At 43.1% G+C, this 17,058-nt stretch overlaps 1 protein-coding gene and 1 long non-coding RNA gene across 3 annotated transcripts in view; one reads left to right on the top strand and one right to left on the bottom strand.

Moving 5' to 3' along the window:
- RB1 (RB transcriptional corepressor 1) overlaps positions 1 to 15,625 on the top strand; it is a 95,330-nt gene extending 79,705 nt beyond the window's left edge. Inside the window, exons 19-27 of the mRNA XM_029047864.2 lie at positions 1,442 to 1,587; positions 3,048 to 3,193; positions 4,366 to 4,470; positions 5,057 to 5,170; positions 5,267 to 5,430; positions 9,539 to 9,569; positions 10,157 to 10,299; positions 10,671 to 10,720; positions 13,663 to 15,625. Of these exons, the coding sequence (XP_028903697.1) occupies positions 1,442 to 1,587; positions 3,048 to 3,193; positions 4,366 to 4,470; positions 5,057 to 5,170; positions 5,267 to 5,430; positions 9,539 to 9,569; positions 10,157 to 10,299; positions 10,671 to 10,720; positions 13,663 to 13,736 (973 nt within the window). The 3' untranslated portion in view covers positions 13,737 to 15,625. The remainder of the gene's footprint in view (positions 1 to 1,441; positions 1,588 to 3,047; positions 3,194 to 4,365; positions 4,471 to 5,056; positions 5,171 to 5,266; positions 5,431 to 9,538; positions 9,570 to 10,156; positions 10,300 to 10,670; positions 10,721 to 13,662) is intronic.
- Positions 3,222 to 16,645, bottom strand: LOC114805826. 2 transcript variants are annotated; one of them, XR_005661182.1, is made up of 4 exons: positions 16,397 to 16,645; positions 16,131 to 16,262; positions 10,740 to 10,783; positions 3,222 to 3,293 (listed from the first exon to the last, which is right to left on the bottom strand). It is a non-coding gene; the product is annotated as an uncharacterized LOC114805826 (long non-coding RNA). The 2 variants fall into 2 exon arrangements; XR_003753854.2 differs by lacking the exon at positions 3,222 to 3,293 and having other exon boundaries at positions 10,595 to 10,783.
- Positions 16,646 to 17,058: the final 413 nt, after the last annotated feature.

Below are 17,058 nucleotides of genomic sequence, written 5' to 3'. Positions count from 1 at the left end.
TCAGAGGTCATGAGTTCAAATTCCAGCTCTGCCACTTGTCAGCTGTGTGACTGTGGGCAAGTCACTTCACTTCTCTGTGCCTCAGTTACCTCATGTGTAAAATGGGGATTAAGACTGTGAGCCCCACGTGGGACAACCTGATTCCCCTGTGTCTACCCCAGTGCTTAGAACAGTGCTCTGAACATAGTAAGCGCTTAACAAATACCAACATTATTATTATTATTAAGCACTTGGGGGAGTAATAATAATTATGGTATTTAAGCGCTTACTATATCCCAAGCACTGTATTAAGTGTAGTGGCAGTTAAAAAATAATCAGGCACGTGGGGCTCACAATTTAAGTAGGAGAGAGAACAGGTATTGAATCCCCATTTTGCAGATGAGGGAACTGAGGCACAGAGAAGTTAAGCGATTTGCCCAAGGTCACCCAGTAGGTACGCAGAGGAGCTGCAGAAGAATCCAGGTCTTCCAACTACCAGGTAATAATAATAATTATGGCATTTGTTAAGCGCTTAACTATGTGCCAGGCACTGTACTACGTGCTGGGTTGGATACAAGCAGATCGGGTTGGACACAGTCCTTGTCCCATGTAAGGCTCACAGTCTCAATCCCCATTTTACAGATGAGGTAACTGAGGCCCAAAGAAGTTAAGTGACTTGCCCAAAGTCACACAGCCGACAAGTGGCGGAGTTGGGTTTAGAACCCATGACCTCTGACTCCCAAGCCCAGGCTCTTTCCACTGAGCCACACTGCTTCTCTAATTTTACCTTCTACCCTTTTAGAGTAGGCTGAGCTAAAGCCTCAATCTGGTGCAGTGAGGTTCAAAAGAGCCACGCCATACTGGCCAAGGCTAAATATGAAGCTTTCCTCAGCTCCCGGGGTGGCCCCGGCTCTTCTCTTGCTGCACCTACCGAAAGCACCATGGTCTCATCTAGTAGCGAAAGGGGAGGAAAATAAGGGAACGTTCCAGTTTTTGTATCTTTAAAAACCTGTGCAAAGCCAATGCCTGATCTCTCCTCCTCTCTCTCTGTTTCCTCTCTATTTTCCCTCCACTTCCCCAGCTGCTGCTTCTCTCTTGCTGCTTTCCTAATTCAAGTTAGGCTTTTGACTGGTTTGAGAATTGAAGAGGTGCGGGAGGAGAGGAAGAGAATGAAGCACAGGGGTTTTCTGCTCCTTTCATACCAATCTCGTCTGAAGTAGCCTGATCGCTCTTCTCCCAGAGCACTGGCCTCAAAAGTTTACTAGGTGTTCTCTCCATTTGTAAAGAGCTTGTTTTTTTGTTTTTAAACAGTATGAATTTTTTGTTCCTTTCAAAGTTGTTAGAAATGAGTATCCTCATGACTGGGTATAAATATATATTCTTGTGCAATTTTATGAAATAATTTTACTACCAAAATTGGAAACATATTTTAAATGTATCACTTCCTTCTGTGTATATGTAGTTATCTGTCTCCTGTAAGATCCCCTAAGAAAAAAGGAGCAACAGTTCGTGTAAATTCCTCTCAAAATACAGAGGCACAGACAACTTCAGGATCCCAAATACAGAAGCAACAGAAATCTACCTCCCTTTCACTTTTTTATAAAAAAGGTGAGTAATTATCATCAAACATTTTACGTATTTGCCCTTTTGCTCTTTGGTAATGGCAAATAGTGTATGGTGCTTTGAGTTTTTTAAGGACAGCTGCATCAGAAATCTAATAAATAATTTCAAAAATCCAAACCTTCCCTTTTTTTGGTTACCCACTTCCCAAGAGGTCCCAGCAACAATAGTAAATATTGTGTTGAGAACAACAATATAATAATACTAATAATGGTGTTATTATTGTGATAATAATGTTGGTATTTGTTAAGCACTTACTATGTGCCGAGCACTGTTCTAAGTGCTGGGGTAGACATAGGGGAATCAGGTTGTCCCACAAGGGGCTCACAGTCTTAATCCCCATTTTACAGATGAGGGAACTGAGGCACAGAGAAGTTAAGTGACTTGCCCACAGTCACACAGCCGACAAGTGGCAGAGCTGGGATTCGAACTCATGAGCCCTGACTCCAAAGCCCATGCTCTTTCCACTGAGCCACGCTGCTTGTGGTATTTGTTTAGTGCTTACAGTGCGGTACATTAGTCCTAAAAATTCATATTGCAGAGTCCCCAGAGCTGAGTCAGATGAGCAGAAAACTAACGCGGTCAGGCAACGGGCTCGGCTCACAATCAGACACAGGGGTCGACCCACCAGAGTCCATGTTGGCGGCAGGGCCTGCGGCGTCTTGACCTGGTGCTGCTGTTGTGCTTTGCCAACTAAGTACAACTTAGTGAGAAGCAGCATGGCGCGGTGGAAAGATCATGGACCTGGGAGTTAGAGAATCTGGGTTCTAATCCCAGCTCTGCCAGTTGCCTTCTGTCTGACCTCGGGCAAGTCACTTCACTTCTCTGAGCTCCAGGTTCCTCACCTGTAAAATGGGAATTCGATGCCAGTTCTCCCTCCATCTTAGACTGTAAGCCCCATGGGGGACAGGGACTGTGTCTGACCCGATTCACTTTTATCTACCCCAGCACTTAGAACAGTGCTTGAAACATAGTGAGCATTTAACAAATACCATCATAATAATAGTAATAATAATAATAGTACAGTAATAGGTGATTAGTATGGTACCATTAGTGCTACTACTAATTGGGGCAGTTACTGGACATCAGACGATTTCTTTAGGTTCCCCAACATGTATCCTTGTATCTAGCCTTCACCTCTGTTCCACATCCATGAAATTGTAAACTCCTTCAGAGCAGAAACGGTGACTTTGATTTGTATTGTCCTGTCCTAACCACCTAGGACAATACTCGGCACACAGAAGGTACTCAGTAAATGCATCAGCAGCTCTTGCTGCTGAAGTGCAAATAGCCATGACAAAAGCATGGCTAGAGAATGCTGCTGGGCGGCCCTAAAATGTTTCTGAACCCCACCATCCCATCAGGTTCCTCAGGGTGTAAAAGAATCCTATGGAAAGTCCAAATGAATAATGAGCTAAAAGTGAAAAATAACAATTCTCCCTCCTCAGTGTATCGGCTAGCATATCTCCGATTGAATTCCCTATGCTCACGCCTTTTGTCTGATCACCCGGAACTGGAACATATCATCTGGACCCTTTTTCAACATACCCTGCAAAATGAATATGAACTAATGAGAGACCGACATTTGGACCAGGTAAAAAACCAAACGAAAACGCATTGACTCCATTTTCCCAGAATTTTATGCTCGGAAGTAGTCTTCTGTTCCCGTTCCCTCTCTCCAAGAAGGTGAAGACCTAAAGTATCCAGAACAGATGGTTACCCGCTCTTTAAGATATTAAGCTTTTAAAGATTATTTTTGTTTCACTAAAATTTTCATTTATCCACAAAGTACTAAGTACTAAAATCCTAGTGCAAACCCAGATTCCAGTCAAGCATGAGGTTACTATGATGAAGCTCTGTTAAATTTTTATAAGTCTTATTTTACTTTAATCCATAAACCTATGAATTTCATGCAAGAATGCAGACTTTTAAATTCCTCTCATTGAAGCCTGGAATTGCCAGCTATTTCATTTATGCAGTTAATTGATATCATATGGTAGACCGACATTCTAGCTCAGCTCTGAGCTGGAAAGTGAATATTTGAATTATGACCAAGTTATTGAATTTATTTCTCCTCCTCAGAAAAGACAGGGAATCCAAATCCTTGCCTTTTGTTTTCCCATAAAATTGATTTCTCATGGTAAATGGAAAGCATATTGCAGTAAGTTCTCAATTATACCAGGTAATGGGTTTCAGGGATAGTTGGATTTCACATGTGATTCCCAAACTACCTCATAGCTATTTGTTTTGCCCTCCTCCCAGACAGGACAGCGGTTCATCAAATAGCCTGGATAATTGACAGGCAGAATGATCAACTTGAAAATTGCAGTGGTACATTCTGCCAAAATGTGAAGGTTGAGTTCCCGAGGAACCCCATGTTCCCGAAAACTCAAGTTGTAATACTGACACTGGGCCTGATGCTGCGCAGACGCACAAAGCTTTGTTCTGGCCACTCAAGATGAGGGTATTGGGAAGAAAATCCCCTAATCTCACAGCAGTGATCTATCCAAAGCGCTTAATGAAATCACACTTTTGAAAAGAACTGAATGCCTTGATTTTCTTCAGCCCAGAGGATAGGCCAGACTTTTCCTGAGTGATTCTTGACTGAGCCTCCTGGGAGATGGTAGCACCATTGAGCTCTGCTTACAGAACCAGCTGTTGATTTTCAGTTTTCTGGTGCAGAGAAAAGGGTGCTGGGAGAGCTCTTTTGGCCTAAAATTAGGACATGCAACTCTGACTACTTCTGCTTTGCTTGTTTTTAAATAGATCATGATGTGCTCTATGTATGGCATCTGTAAAGTGAAGAATATTGATCTGAAATTCAAAATGATCGTGACAGCTTACAAGGACCTCACTCATGCCATCCAAGAGGTATGTAAATTATCTTTGGGAAAGTTGAATCTGGAGAGTTTCACTGTAAGCCCTCTATGGCCGGGAATGCATCTACTAACTCTGTTGAATTGTACTCTCCCAAGCACTTAGCCCAATGCTCTGCACATAGTAAATGCTCAATAAGCACGACTGATTGATCCATTTTAAAACTATCCTCAAAGCACTACTTAATTTGACTTGACTGGCTATTCTCCAGTCTGGATCTGTAAATATAAACAGTATTTCAAATAGGATTTACTCTTCAATTTGCAGCAGAACAATATGTGGGTGCACTTTGAAAGGAGATGACATATTTGCTGTTAAACTGGACATAGCCAATCCAAGGCTTTAAATAGTGTGGTTAATAAAGGTTTTGTGTTTTTTTTTTTCCTTTCAAGGAAACTGTAATTCAGAAAACGCTGTATGTTTACCAAACCAGAAATGAATTCCAAACTTTACCGGAAAATTCTTTTTCCTAGTGAAAGGCACATTTAGCTAATGCTGCCAGTAATCCGTAATAGAAGATAAGAAAACCAGATATGAATTGATATGTTTGTGGAACGTACTTTTTTTTTTCTCTCCAAAGACTTTCAAGCGTGTTTTGATAAGGGAAGGACAGTATGATTCCATTATAGTCTTTTACAACTTGGTCTTCATGCAGAAACTGAAAACGAACATTTTGCAATATGCTTCCACAAGGGTATGTTGAAAACTTTATTATAGTGTGTGTGTGTGAAACTCTCCATTTAATTGTTGAATGACGTACTCCACAAACCTTGTACTTTTTCTCTTGCAGCCCCCAACCTTGTCACCTATACCTCACATTCCTCGAAGCCCTTATAAGTTTTCCAGTTCTCCTTTACGTGTGCCTGGTGGGAACATATACATTTCACCTCTGAAGAGCCCCTACAAATTTTCAGAAGGATTGCCAACTCCCACCAAGATGACTCCAAGATCAAGGTTGGTGTTTACCAGTTTGTTTTTTTATGGTATTCAATAAGTGCTTACTATGTGCCAAGCACTGTACTAAGTGCTGGACTCAGCCCTGTCTGCAACAGGGTGGACCAAGCAGAGCCAAATCCTGTCCCACTTCGGGACAGTTTGGGACAGATTTGTTTTTAGCCTTAAATCACATCCCTCATTCATTCAACAGTATTTATTGAGCACTTACTATGTGCAGAACACTGTCCTAAGCACTTGGAATGTCCTCAGGTTGGATAGAAGGGTAGCTTCGTATCCAAAGTTACGAGTTTAATTTAAACATTTGTCCCAGTTGTCACCAGGTGAGTGGTTTTGAGAATTCCAAATGAGGTGGACCATTATACTCTCCCAAGCACTTAATACAGTGCTCTACTACACACAGTAAGCGCTCAGTAAATGCCACCAATTGATTGCTGCCATTACCAACGGACTTCTTGTCCTGTTGCAGAACGTACCGCCTGGTTAACTATCTGTGTGTCGTCGTCACCGTTTTGCTGTAGCTGGTCTGCTGCAAGGGGAGGGCTTTTTCTGTGGGAATCTGGAAGCAGTCTTTCTGCTTGGTTTGAGGAGCCGTGCTAATGAACGTGGAAACCAAACCCATTCATTCCCTTGCTGTGGCTCCCGTCCCCTGAACCCCATTTGAGAACACCCTTTCTTTTCATTTCTTGTTGGAGCAGATAGGTGAATGTGAATTAAAACTCAGGTTTATTTTCTTAGTTTTATCGTGAGTAAGTTTTATGGCCTTAGGCAGGTTTCTGCCTCTACTTCAAAAGGATGTTGAGGTTCAGGGAGGGTGTTTGTGAAGCTGTTTGAGATTTTAAGATGAAAGGTGCTGTGCAACTACAAATCTTTATATTATCATCTGCATCAACCCAAAAACATTCCCCAGCTTTGATGTTCTGTGTGTGACTTATTATATACCATCATAGGCCATTTGAAACTTGCTACGCTTGTATGCAAAGTAGGAGACAAGTTATAGTCATAACGCAGTAACATCCTGGAAATTACTGTTTTACAAGGCTAAGGGAGTAATCAGCAGAGCCGAAAAGTGAAGGAGGAAGGAACCTGTGATCATCCCGAAGGTGGTGAAAGGTTGAGCAATGATAGGTGTGGTTTTGACAAAGGAAAATTCAGACCAGGCAAACCTAGCTGTTGATTGGATGGGAACTCAGGAAAAATGTGAACCCTATAGAGCTTCAAGGGATTTTTTGTGAAAAATATGTTTACCTGGTAGAAAAGCGGCCTGAAATTTGGATGGATTATAATACGTCCTAAACAACACTGTATAATAATGATGGTATTCGTTAAGTGCTTACTATATGCCAAGCACTGTTCTGAGTGCTGGGGGAGATTCAAAGTAATCAGGTTGTCCCACGTGGGGCTCACAGCCTTAATCCCCATTTTACAGATGAGGTCACTGAGGCACAGAGAAGTGAAGCGACTTGCCCAAAGTCACAGAGCTGCCAAGTGACGGAGCCAGAATTAGAACCCACGACCCCTGACTCCCAAGTCCCTGCTCTTTCCACTAAGCCACGCTGCTCCAAGTTGGGGTGGTGAGGTTAGAGGAGGGGGGAAGGAATGAGGCATTGTACAGCTTTGCATGAGTCAGCATCAAGTGCAGTTTGGTTAAATGCCCAGAAGAGATGGAGACAGAGATGAAGGTTGTTCCGCACTGACGAACAGCAGGTGGGCAGAGAAATAATTCCCTGGTTTTCACATGGTCAGCAATCTGGTCAGAAAATCTCTGGCCTGCTTTCCTTTTACAGGCTGGAGAGTAAAATCAGGGAAGCCATGGGCCCACCCACCCCCGTGGGAGGGCTGCCAGGACCACAAGGGCTTGTCCCCAGAAACGGACATTCCCGGAGGACTTGGGGACCTGAGGCGGGAGGAGTTGGGGAAGGATGACACCAGTTGGCCAGAACTGCTCTGAAGTCCTGGTGGTGGGACAATGCCCAGAATGCCCCGAGGCCAGCTCTACACCTGGCACCTGCCCCGGCTCCATTCCTCTCCCCAGCTCTCCCCAACTCCAATGGGTCTTCAAACCCTGTGCTCCCACTACTTGGGTAGGGCAAGGGAAGATTCGCAGTAGAAAAACGAAGGCCAGAGCATTTGAGAAAATGACTAGGCCTTAGGGGGCTAAGACTTAGTGGGCCCAGGAGGGATGGGGGCTGTGTTTAATTTCCACTTGGGTATTTTCTCCCAGCGCTTAATATAGTGGTTTGCACACACTAAGAGCTTAAGAAATACTATTACTACCACCCTAGATTAGCAAAACTAAAGACCAGGCTGCAGGGCACATTTCCTCGTGTCTATTGGAGGTAAGAGAGGAAACTCTGCAAGGGAAGTAGAGGTGCTTTAGATTGACATTGGAAGACTCCAAAGTATAAGTCTGCTTAGGGGACTATTGGGAAGTGACCTTGCAGAAAAGGCCCAAATTAGGCCATTCACAGCCCCCTGGAGGACTAATGTGGTGTGAATAAGAGTAGAGTAATAGGGGAGCTCTTGTTTCCTCCAACGTGCCTGGGAACAGAAGAGGAACGGGCACTGAATCCTGATACGCAGAAGGGAAAGACACAGAGCATTGAAGGCATCTCTATTTCATTTTCTTTCAGCTTTGTATCTGATTCTGGGGAGAGGGGATCACTGAATTTGGGACTTGGAGTGAAGCAGGCTTAAACTCGGTGCATTTAGGTGAATTCTACACTTTTCTTTGGATTTGCTCACTTCACATCAACGACCCTTAGAAAAAATAGTCGTTTCTCTCTAATGGGGCCATCGAAGAATTCTTAAATCTGGTTGGGCCATGGACTACTGATAGTATTGGATATCCCCTTGTGAAAGTTCTAATGTTAAGATCAGTCCTTGAGACTCTTCAGAAGACTCCCCAAATCCCACAGACAATAGAATAATCACACAGGTTAAAAGAGACCCAGTATAAACGTTTTCATAATGAGTCGCAACTCAGGAACGAGAGCTTGATGCTGCCGTTGTCTGTCCCTTTTGACCATGGCTCAGTGAGAGGTAACAGCACAGATGACAAACAGGATGTTGGTCAACACAAGGGAGAATGGTAGTTTTACTGCTTGAGAGAACTGTGGGTGCATCAACACATGCAATACTGCAAGCAGTTATGGTGGGCGTATCTTAGAAGAAATATAAAATGGGAAAAAGACCCAGAAGAACACTGAAAAGGCTGAAAAGAGAAGAGCATTCTTCAGCTTGGAGTCTTGTGTCTGACCTAAATAACTTGTATCTCCCGCAGCTTCAGCTCAATAAATACCATTAATGATGATGGGGAGAGATTCTGTCCTGGATTGCTGAAGGGAAAAGTTTGAGAAGTGAGAAGCCTCATGAAGGGTTTAGTTTGATTTTGGATGCTAGGCCCATTAGGGGTTATTAGACTGTAAAACTAAAGTGGTTAGAAGATAGACTTGTAACCGTGAGTGTGGATCTAAGGAGGGCAACCACTGTAGCGTTCTTTCAGGTGCTCTTCGGGGCCTTTGTCAGAACAGACTTCTGAGCTGGATGGAGAATTGGCCTGACCCAGTTTGCCATTCCCTATTTCATGCAGAGACATTCTATCTTTAAATAGAAATGTAACGTGATCTTTTTTCTGGGTGTCGCCTTTGTTTTCATGGAAAATACATTCAAAATTTTAGCAGCCGGGGGCTTTGCAAACCCTGGGGTTGATGTACTTGAGATGTGAAGGCATTTTATTTGCTCCTTGCCAAAACAGAACTCAGAGCTTTTTCTTACAACCACTGTTTGTCACTTTACCATTTGAAATGCACAGGCAATGTGCTTGATGCTCAGGAGCCCCAGTGTATCTCTCCAGTGTCAGATAAAGTTTGGGGAGTCTTAGGGAGTAAGTGTAAGTAAGTAAGTAGCCACAGTGATAAAATCAAAGCCCCTTTAAAAATATCTGAAAAGAGGGTCTTGGTTGACACTGCACTGGGGTCTTCAGCCTCCCGACTGGAGTAGTTTGCCGTGATACAGAAGTTGGGTTTTGTTTTGTTCACTTGATGGTTGAAAATAAAGTGCTTTTTTTCTGTTGCTCATTAATCCATGTTTTGTCTTAACTTGACAGAATCTTAGTGTCAATTGGCGAATCGTTTGGGGTAAGTATTCTGTTTGCAAAGGGAACAATAAAAATACAATTTTCTCTAATTGAAACTGGGGAAGGTTATTTGCAGTCCTCCTCTCTTGCTGCCTCTCCTCATATGACACCTCCCCATCTTCCTCCTCCAAAAGGGCGGGTAATCAAGCGGAAACAAAGGAATGAGGGTTGGAAGGGTTGAGGGTGGGGTAAACTCCTCAGAGTCAGGAATCTGGTCATTCGTCCTTTTATAATTCTCCACACAGCCCCTAATAACTTACTCTGCCCCAAATAGGCTTGCAACCAATTCTATTGACGAAGGTGGTGAGAAGGGAGCATGTTGGGTCGGTGAAAACAGGGTGGCACTTTTGGTACCATACTCATTGGGCCAGAACCAGTCCAGTACTGGCCAAAAGAATATAGTCCAAAGACCATTGCAACAACATTTGAAGCATTTGTTCGATGCCAGCTACTTATCCGATTAGGCTTTTGAAGAACCAGCCACAAGCAAGGGGCTTACTTTAGGCACTGCTACAGCTAGGTAAAGACATCTGATGCCAAAATATGCCAGTGAAAATGAATGATACATAATGGTTTTGTAATTTCTAGACTTCTGAAAAATTCCAGAAAATAAACCAGATGGTTTGTAGCAGTGACCGTTCACTCAAAAGAAGCGCCGACGGAAGCAACCCTCCGAATCCGCTGAAAAAGCTCCGCTTTGATATCGAGGGACAAGATGAAGCGGACGGAAGGTAGGTCCGAGACGTGGCCAAGATGCACACCGTTGCATGCCAGGGAGGGTTTTCCCTCTGGCCACGATTAATTCAACATGAAAACCCAAACCCATTCTTATTTCATAGCAGCCTACCTCAAGTTGGTACAGTTTGGGATGTGTTTATCAACATCAGGGAAGCATTTTTTAGTCTTGAAAGGGTGGGGGAGGGGGATGTCAAAATCACTAGAAAATTGTCGATTCATTTGGAACATTTTTATAAAGCCGTCTGTAGACCCAGGCCTGGTTTTTAATATATAAAATCAAAAAAATTATTCCCTTTGGTAACCAAAAATAGGAAGTTTAATTTCTCTGGTGGAGTCATACAGAATTGATTCTTTTTTTCTGCAGTAAACATCTACCTGGAGAGTCTAAATTTCAGCAGAAACTTGCAGAAATGAGTAAGTATTTGGCTGTTACCTTTTCAAAATGATTGTCAGTCCTTTGTCTTCTCTTCACAAGTTCTACATGCAGAAAAGACAAGAGAGAATGAATATGTGCAGTTTTTTGAGGGAACTTGTCTTCAGTGTGAGTTGTTTTGAAAAGATATTTGAAGATAATGCCTGTCTTGAGGAACTCTTCCAGGAGTGGCACAAGACCTTGGGTGTTTGTTGGGGAGGATGTTGTGTAAAACTGACATCCTCAATTACTTACTTGGAAAGGGAATTTTTAGATGTAATTACAATTTGTTATTTTTCTGCTACTGGGAAATTTTTCTATTTTGTAGATTTTTAAAGATCATTAAGACATATTATGCCAGTGATCCATCCATCCTGTATTAACAGTTTCAGAACATTCAGGCACTGTTCAGGAATGTCGGATGAGGAATAATAAAAGTATTGGTTACGTGCTTACTATGTGCCAAGCACCGTTATAAGCACTGGGGTAGATACCGGGTAATCAAGTTGGACACAGTACCTGTCCCACATGGGGCGCACAGTCTTAATCCCTATTTTGCAGATGAGGTAACTGAGGCACAGAGAAGTTAAGTGACTTGCCCAAGGTCACACAGCAGACAAATAACGGAGCGGGGTTTAGAACCCATGACCTCTCGCTGCCAAGCCTGTGCTCTTGCCACTAGGCCATGCTACTTCATAATGAATCAGGAGTAATTATGTGGTGTAATTGATTTTCCCTGCCTGGAATATCCCCGCTTCCTGAGTTTCCCCAAACCACATCTTTCCTTTCGAAGCTGTTCCAAAAAGTGACTTCCTCCTCTAGAACACATTTCTCCCCTACACTTCCCTTCTTGCCATTCTATCAGCCACCTCAGCACTGTTTGTTGTTCATTTATGTCTCTTTTCTCCATTCCACCTATTGTATAATGGTCAATTTATGACTGCTCTTTCCCCCTTAAGCTTATCAGCTGCTGTACATATTTATGGCTCAATGTTAGTTTTATTAATGAGACCAAATCTTCATCCTGTCCTTCACCCAGTAAGGTCGGTAAAATTTACAGAAGCAGAATACAGAAAACTCAGATTTTGAAGAAGCTGCTCTAGGTGATTGCTAATGAATGAATCAAATTCAGAGGTATAGAAGCAGCATGGACCTAGGAGTCAGAGGACCTGGGTTTTAATCTCAGCTCTGCCAATTGCTTCCCGTACCTTGGACGAGTCACTTAACTTCTGTGCCTCAGTTCCTCAATTGTAGAATGGGGATTAAATATCTGTTCTCTCTCCACTGAGACTGTGTGGGACAAATGGGAGAGGGACCGTTTCTTACTAATTAACTTGTATCTACCTCAGCGCTTAGAACAGTGTTTGACACGTAGTAAGTGCTTAATACCATTAGAAAAACAATAGGCATGGCCAAGATAACAAGGCCTGCCTAACTTGATCTGCCATCTGCCAGGCCGTGTCCACAAATGCGGGCATTGTTGTGTGGACTAAAGAATGCTGGGTGTTCACGATATTGTGTGATAACCATTCTGATTTTAGAATTTAAGAACTCTGCCATGTAACATGTGACTTAGATTTTTTCCACAAAGAATAGTTTTTATACGCCACACTTGAAAAAGCTCAATATACGGAGAGAGCTAAGTAATCCCTCAAAGTCCCTAAGCATTATTTTCCCCTCTCAACACTTTCAAGTATAATCTTAAAGAATGAAATAAAAACTGAATTTGGCAAGCAGCTCCTGATTGTGTTTAATCTCTGTTGGTATTTTACATTGACTAAGATCTGAAGAATTTTAATCTTCATGTAGTTGCTGCCAGTTTTGCCCTGGCTAGAAGATGGACAAGGGACTTTTGATTAGCTGGAAATCCTACAGATGCATAAGCGCAGTGAGTGCATTAAGGAAGCCCTGTCATTTGCCACAAATTCAAACCAAGCAGCTAGATGTAAGCAGCCCTATCTGCAACCGGTGCAGGGTGCTGTCGTAAATATATTCCTCAGAGACCCAGCGAGCTAGGAGCAGTAAGCTTCCTTGACAGGGTCACAGTTCAGGGCCCCCGTGCCCTCGGCAGCAGCCGAATTCTAGAGAAAGCAGGAGCCTCCTGCAGCGGTTGAACATCTCCCCCACCTACCAAGCCGGCTGCACCGGGCCCGGCACACCCACACCACACCCCGAAGAACTGGCCTTAGTGTGCCAGCCCGGGGACACTATTTGGCTCCAGAGCCATTGGTTTCTTGTCCCCTTGAATGCCATTTTAACTAGATTATCCCTGTATTTCCGTTAAAAACACATTTGAAGAATATTCCTGTTCCAAATTTGGTTAAGAAGATGGGTATCCATGAATTACTTGCAAGAGTGGTTGTCACAGACAACATGGGTCCCCTTTGAGCCTGACACAGGGCCAGTCTAATTTGTGGTGGCCCCAGAGTTCCAGACGACTCAGGCCAGGTTCTGGACCGTCCAAACCAGTCAGGACCTCCTCCAGGGTCCTCCTGGCACAGTTTCTGCCTCGAGTCTGTGGGACCTGCACTGGGCAGGGGTAAAAATCCTCTGACCCCCTGAAGGGAAAAGTTGTGCATGCAGGCCGGTGCCTAGCTTGCTTGTTACTTCAAGACCATTTTGGTGGTTGGCATCGCACCCCAAGTTCAGCACTACCGACCTCTTGGCTGGAGTGGATCTCTCCCATGTGCTTAGCCCAATGCTCTGCGTACAGTAAGTGCTCAAAAAATACGATTGACTGACTCTAAGTGCTTTTTGCGCGGTAATTTGAGGTCCTTGGTTCGTAGTAGTAATCACATTTCTTGAGTGCTTACTTTGTGTAGGGCACTGGACTAAAGTGCTTGGGAGAGGACAGTAGAGTTAGTAGGCACGATCCTACTGCCCCCCCAACAGCAGATGGGGTGTCTCTAAAGCTGTTCATATTGCCTTCCTCACCTTTTTCCAGCCTCCACCCGAACGAGAATGCAGAAGCAGAAGATGAACGATGCCATGGACATCGCAAACAAAGAAGAAAAGTGAAAATCTTCTCAGGACCATTTTCTGCACTGCATACTCTTCTGGCTTCACTTGACTAGTTTGTTTGATTTTGCATCTTATTGTCCAGCCAGCATAGTCTTTTCAGCTACTGGGGACAACCCGTGATTAGTTAAAATATTTAGCTTGCAGCCCTTTCCGGTGTTTTGGGGCACACACGCATGATATTACTAAGCTTGGTGTGAGATGCTCCTTGGGAGCCTCCCTCCTGCTAGTAGGAGAGATTCGTGGCAATCCAGCTGGCAGACTGGCCAGCTTCAAAGGGGCAGAGACAAGCAGGAGGAAGGGCAGCCTAAGTCCCACCTGGTCAATTCTGCTAAACACTCTACCCTAAAATGTAGCATGAACATATCTTAATGCCACTGAGTCTGATTAATTTATGAATTTTTCTTTCCAGATGACTTTTTCCCCTGCTTCCCTGATGCAGCTCTATTGATTTGCCCACCAGTGCATCCTATTTCTTTTGAACGCTTGTCCCAAGTAGCCATTTGAAGCTAGAAAGAATGACTTGAAATGCACTTGTTTTGTTCAGTAGATTTCTCTTTCCCATTGGAATTCGATGCACTATTTGCTTAGTTTGCAAATCTTTATCTTTTACGTACCGACAGAAAAAACAGTGGAAAGTAAACTCGTGTTGTAGCTGTACTACTGACAACAGAGCCCATACCTCAGAGTCTGAAAGCTTCCTACTACTGCTCCTCTCTCCTGCCCCCTCCCTTTCTCTCTAAAACTGTGGGTAGATGACATCACTGTCGATTTGTCTACTTGCCAAATTGGATCCCGTTGAGCGTAAGAACGGCCCAGATGAATACTTGAATAGGGCTGTGTTCAGCCCTCACCGTGAACCTAGTAAGTGCACTCCCTAATCTTTCTGGGCCCTCAAGAATCAAGGCAGAATGACTTAAATTAAAGAAAACAGATTTAACTGCAGGAGTCTATGCTTCCAATTCCGCCCCCCACCCCCCACCTTGAGGTCAGAGACTTAGGAACAAAGCATTTAATAATTAAGGCCTTCACTCGCAAACTTGGGAAAGTTTAAAGCTTCATCAAATGACTTTTAACACAAACTTTATACATTCAATTTTATTTAAAATTGGGTACCTTTTGTTTAACCCTTCGAGATGAAGCTGGCTGGCTTTTTACCTTTGAAGACAAAGTAGCCCAGGTTCTATAAACAAAAGTCTCCTTGAAGGGCAGCCATCCTGTTGATCAAGATTTAATTTGGTGCAAATGCTTCAACTTAAAACAGCTGGGTTAATAAAAAAAATGCTGTTTTAATTTCAGCTAAAGGTGTATTTAAAATATCTTGTGTGGGTAACTTATTTAGAAATGTGATGTAGTTAATTAAGAAAGGTGATATTTAAGGCAGCATCACCTGTTTTTTTTTTTAAAGGATCACTTTTAACAGTCTAAATCAGAACTCGTTAAAAAAAAAAAAAGGCACTGACTTGGGACTGTTTTGATAGAAAGTTAAGCCTTATTTGAAGCCCTTTTTGGTTTTAAACTGAAATACTGTTTTGACAGTTTTCTTGAAATATGTTCAAAAGAGTGGAAATCTATATATTAGCATGTTTTTTTCACCTAGTTTTGCCTTGATTTCAGCCAGCCGTTAGTTTGTAAATCCGAGACTTAAATCTGTTCTTAGGGCCTCTATCTCTACATTTATATTAGGATTCGTGCCAAGATTTAGGAACTGCCAAAACAGTGTGCTGTAAAGGAAAGTTCCTAAACATATCCTCAGCTAATAGTATTGCTTTTCTTTTCCAGTTTTTCCATTTTTGTTCAGATTGGTTAAAGACTGTGCATTAAAAATTGTTTGTTACTATTTTCTACCATTAATATCTTTGAGGAATAATAAAATAGCTATTAAGAGATTTCTGGTTGTCTTTGAAGTCAGTGTGGTGTTGGCATACCCGGTGGGAGACTAGACCGTCACCCGTGTGCCACGTAAGTAAGAGAAAATTCAGAACAAACATTGGATTTTAACTAGCGTGGATAAGAGGAGTAATTGTTTCCTTAAAAGGGAAACGTATTTTTTGTGTAAAACTGTATTTCATTGTTATTTCTTGGAATGATGATCTGCAGTGAGTTCCGCTAGCTGGCCCATCTGCAGCATCTCAGGACGGGCAGTTGGAGGGGCAGTGATGGGCGGAGCGTTGGCGGGGGAGAGAGGTAAGGGATGCTTTGAATGAAATTTTCTCCTTCCAAAACAGACATGTTCCTAATTTAAGAAAAATGCCATTTTGGGGGATGGCGGGAATTGAGTAGTGATTAATATCTGTGAAGGAATTCCTACTCTTTTAAGGTTGGTTTGGGAGGAACTGTGCAATCCCACGTCTGAGTAGTTCCTGGGAAACAGGGAGGCTTCCATCCACTTACCTTGCCCCAGCCACAGGCTCTGTTCCCCGCCTGCAGTCCACAGACAGCTGCGAGACCCCAACTCCGTTCCTGTGTGTTTCTACGAAATGGCCCCTGGCCTTATCTGTGGGACGCCACGGGTTCGCTTGGATGCTGGAAAAGCAAACTTGTGAGTTTTCTATTGTTTAAATGAAAAGTAAAATTTCAGGACAGAACTGGAAGATTAAGGCTGATGTTCTAACAGCCCTTCCTTCATCCTTTGATGTTATAGTTTTAGAATTGCCTACCTGAGTGGTTTCCAAATTTCTTGAAATTGTGACTTCTGTCATTCGCACCAGCCTTCATGCGATGGGCAGGTGGGAGTCTGGAAGCAATGGGCCTTAAATAAGTACTTCAGATAAAGGGTGCCTGCCCATAGCTGGTATTTTTCCACAGGACCTAGCATTGTTCTACTTGGGTGGGGTCGGTTTATGGTATTTGTTAAGTGCTTACTATGAGCACTTAGTGCTGGGGTACATACAAGATAATCAGGTTGGACACAGTGGCTGTCCTACTTGGGATTCACAATCTTACTCTCCATGTTACAGATGAGGTAACTGAGGCACAGGGAAGTGAAGTGACTTGCCCAGGGTCAGACAGTGGACAAGTAGCAGAGCTGGGATTATCCACCAGGCCACACTGCTTCTTTGGGGCTTGGCTTGAAACCTCTGGCTGAGATTCCTCCTCACAAGTAGGATGGCTTTGCTCTTTATTATAGTCATCAGAAGTAGATAAGGCAGAGCACCGTGCACAAGTTCTGTTAACGTCTATAAGACAGATGCTTTCTCAAACTTGCCTAGAGTGCTTGTTTGGTCTCTGTTTGAGGAATAAACACAGAGAGCAGGGTACTGACTGTTTAGAAAAATGCCATAAAATGTTATACTCTAGCCTAATGGGGTTAACTTTTTTC

This window comes from Ornithorhynchus anatinus, chromosome 20 (assembly GCF_004115215.2).
Source record: "Ornithorhynchus anatinus isolate Pmale09 chromosome 20, mOrnAna1.pri.v4, whole genome shotgun sequence".
In the NCBI taxonomy this organism is placed as follows: Eukaryota; Metazoa; Chordata; class Mammalia; order Monotremata; family Ornithorhynchidae; genus Ornithorhynchus; species Ornithorhynchus anatinus.
The sequence above is the reverse complement of the archived record's forward strand: the minus strand, read 5'-3'. Positions and strand labels throughout refer to the sequence as shown.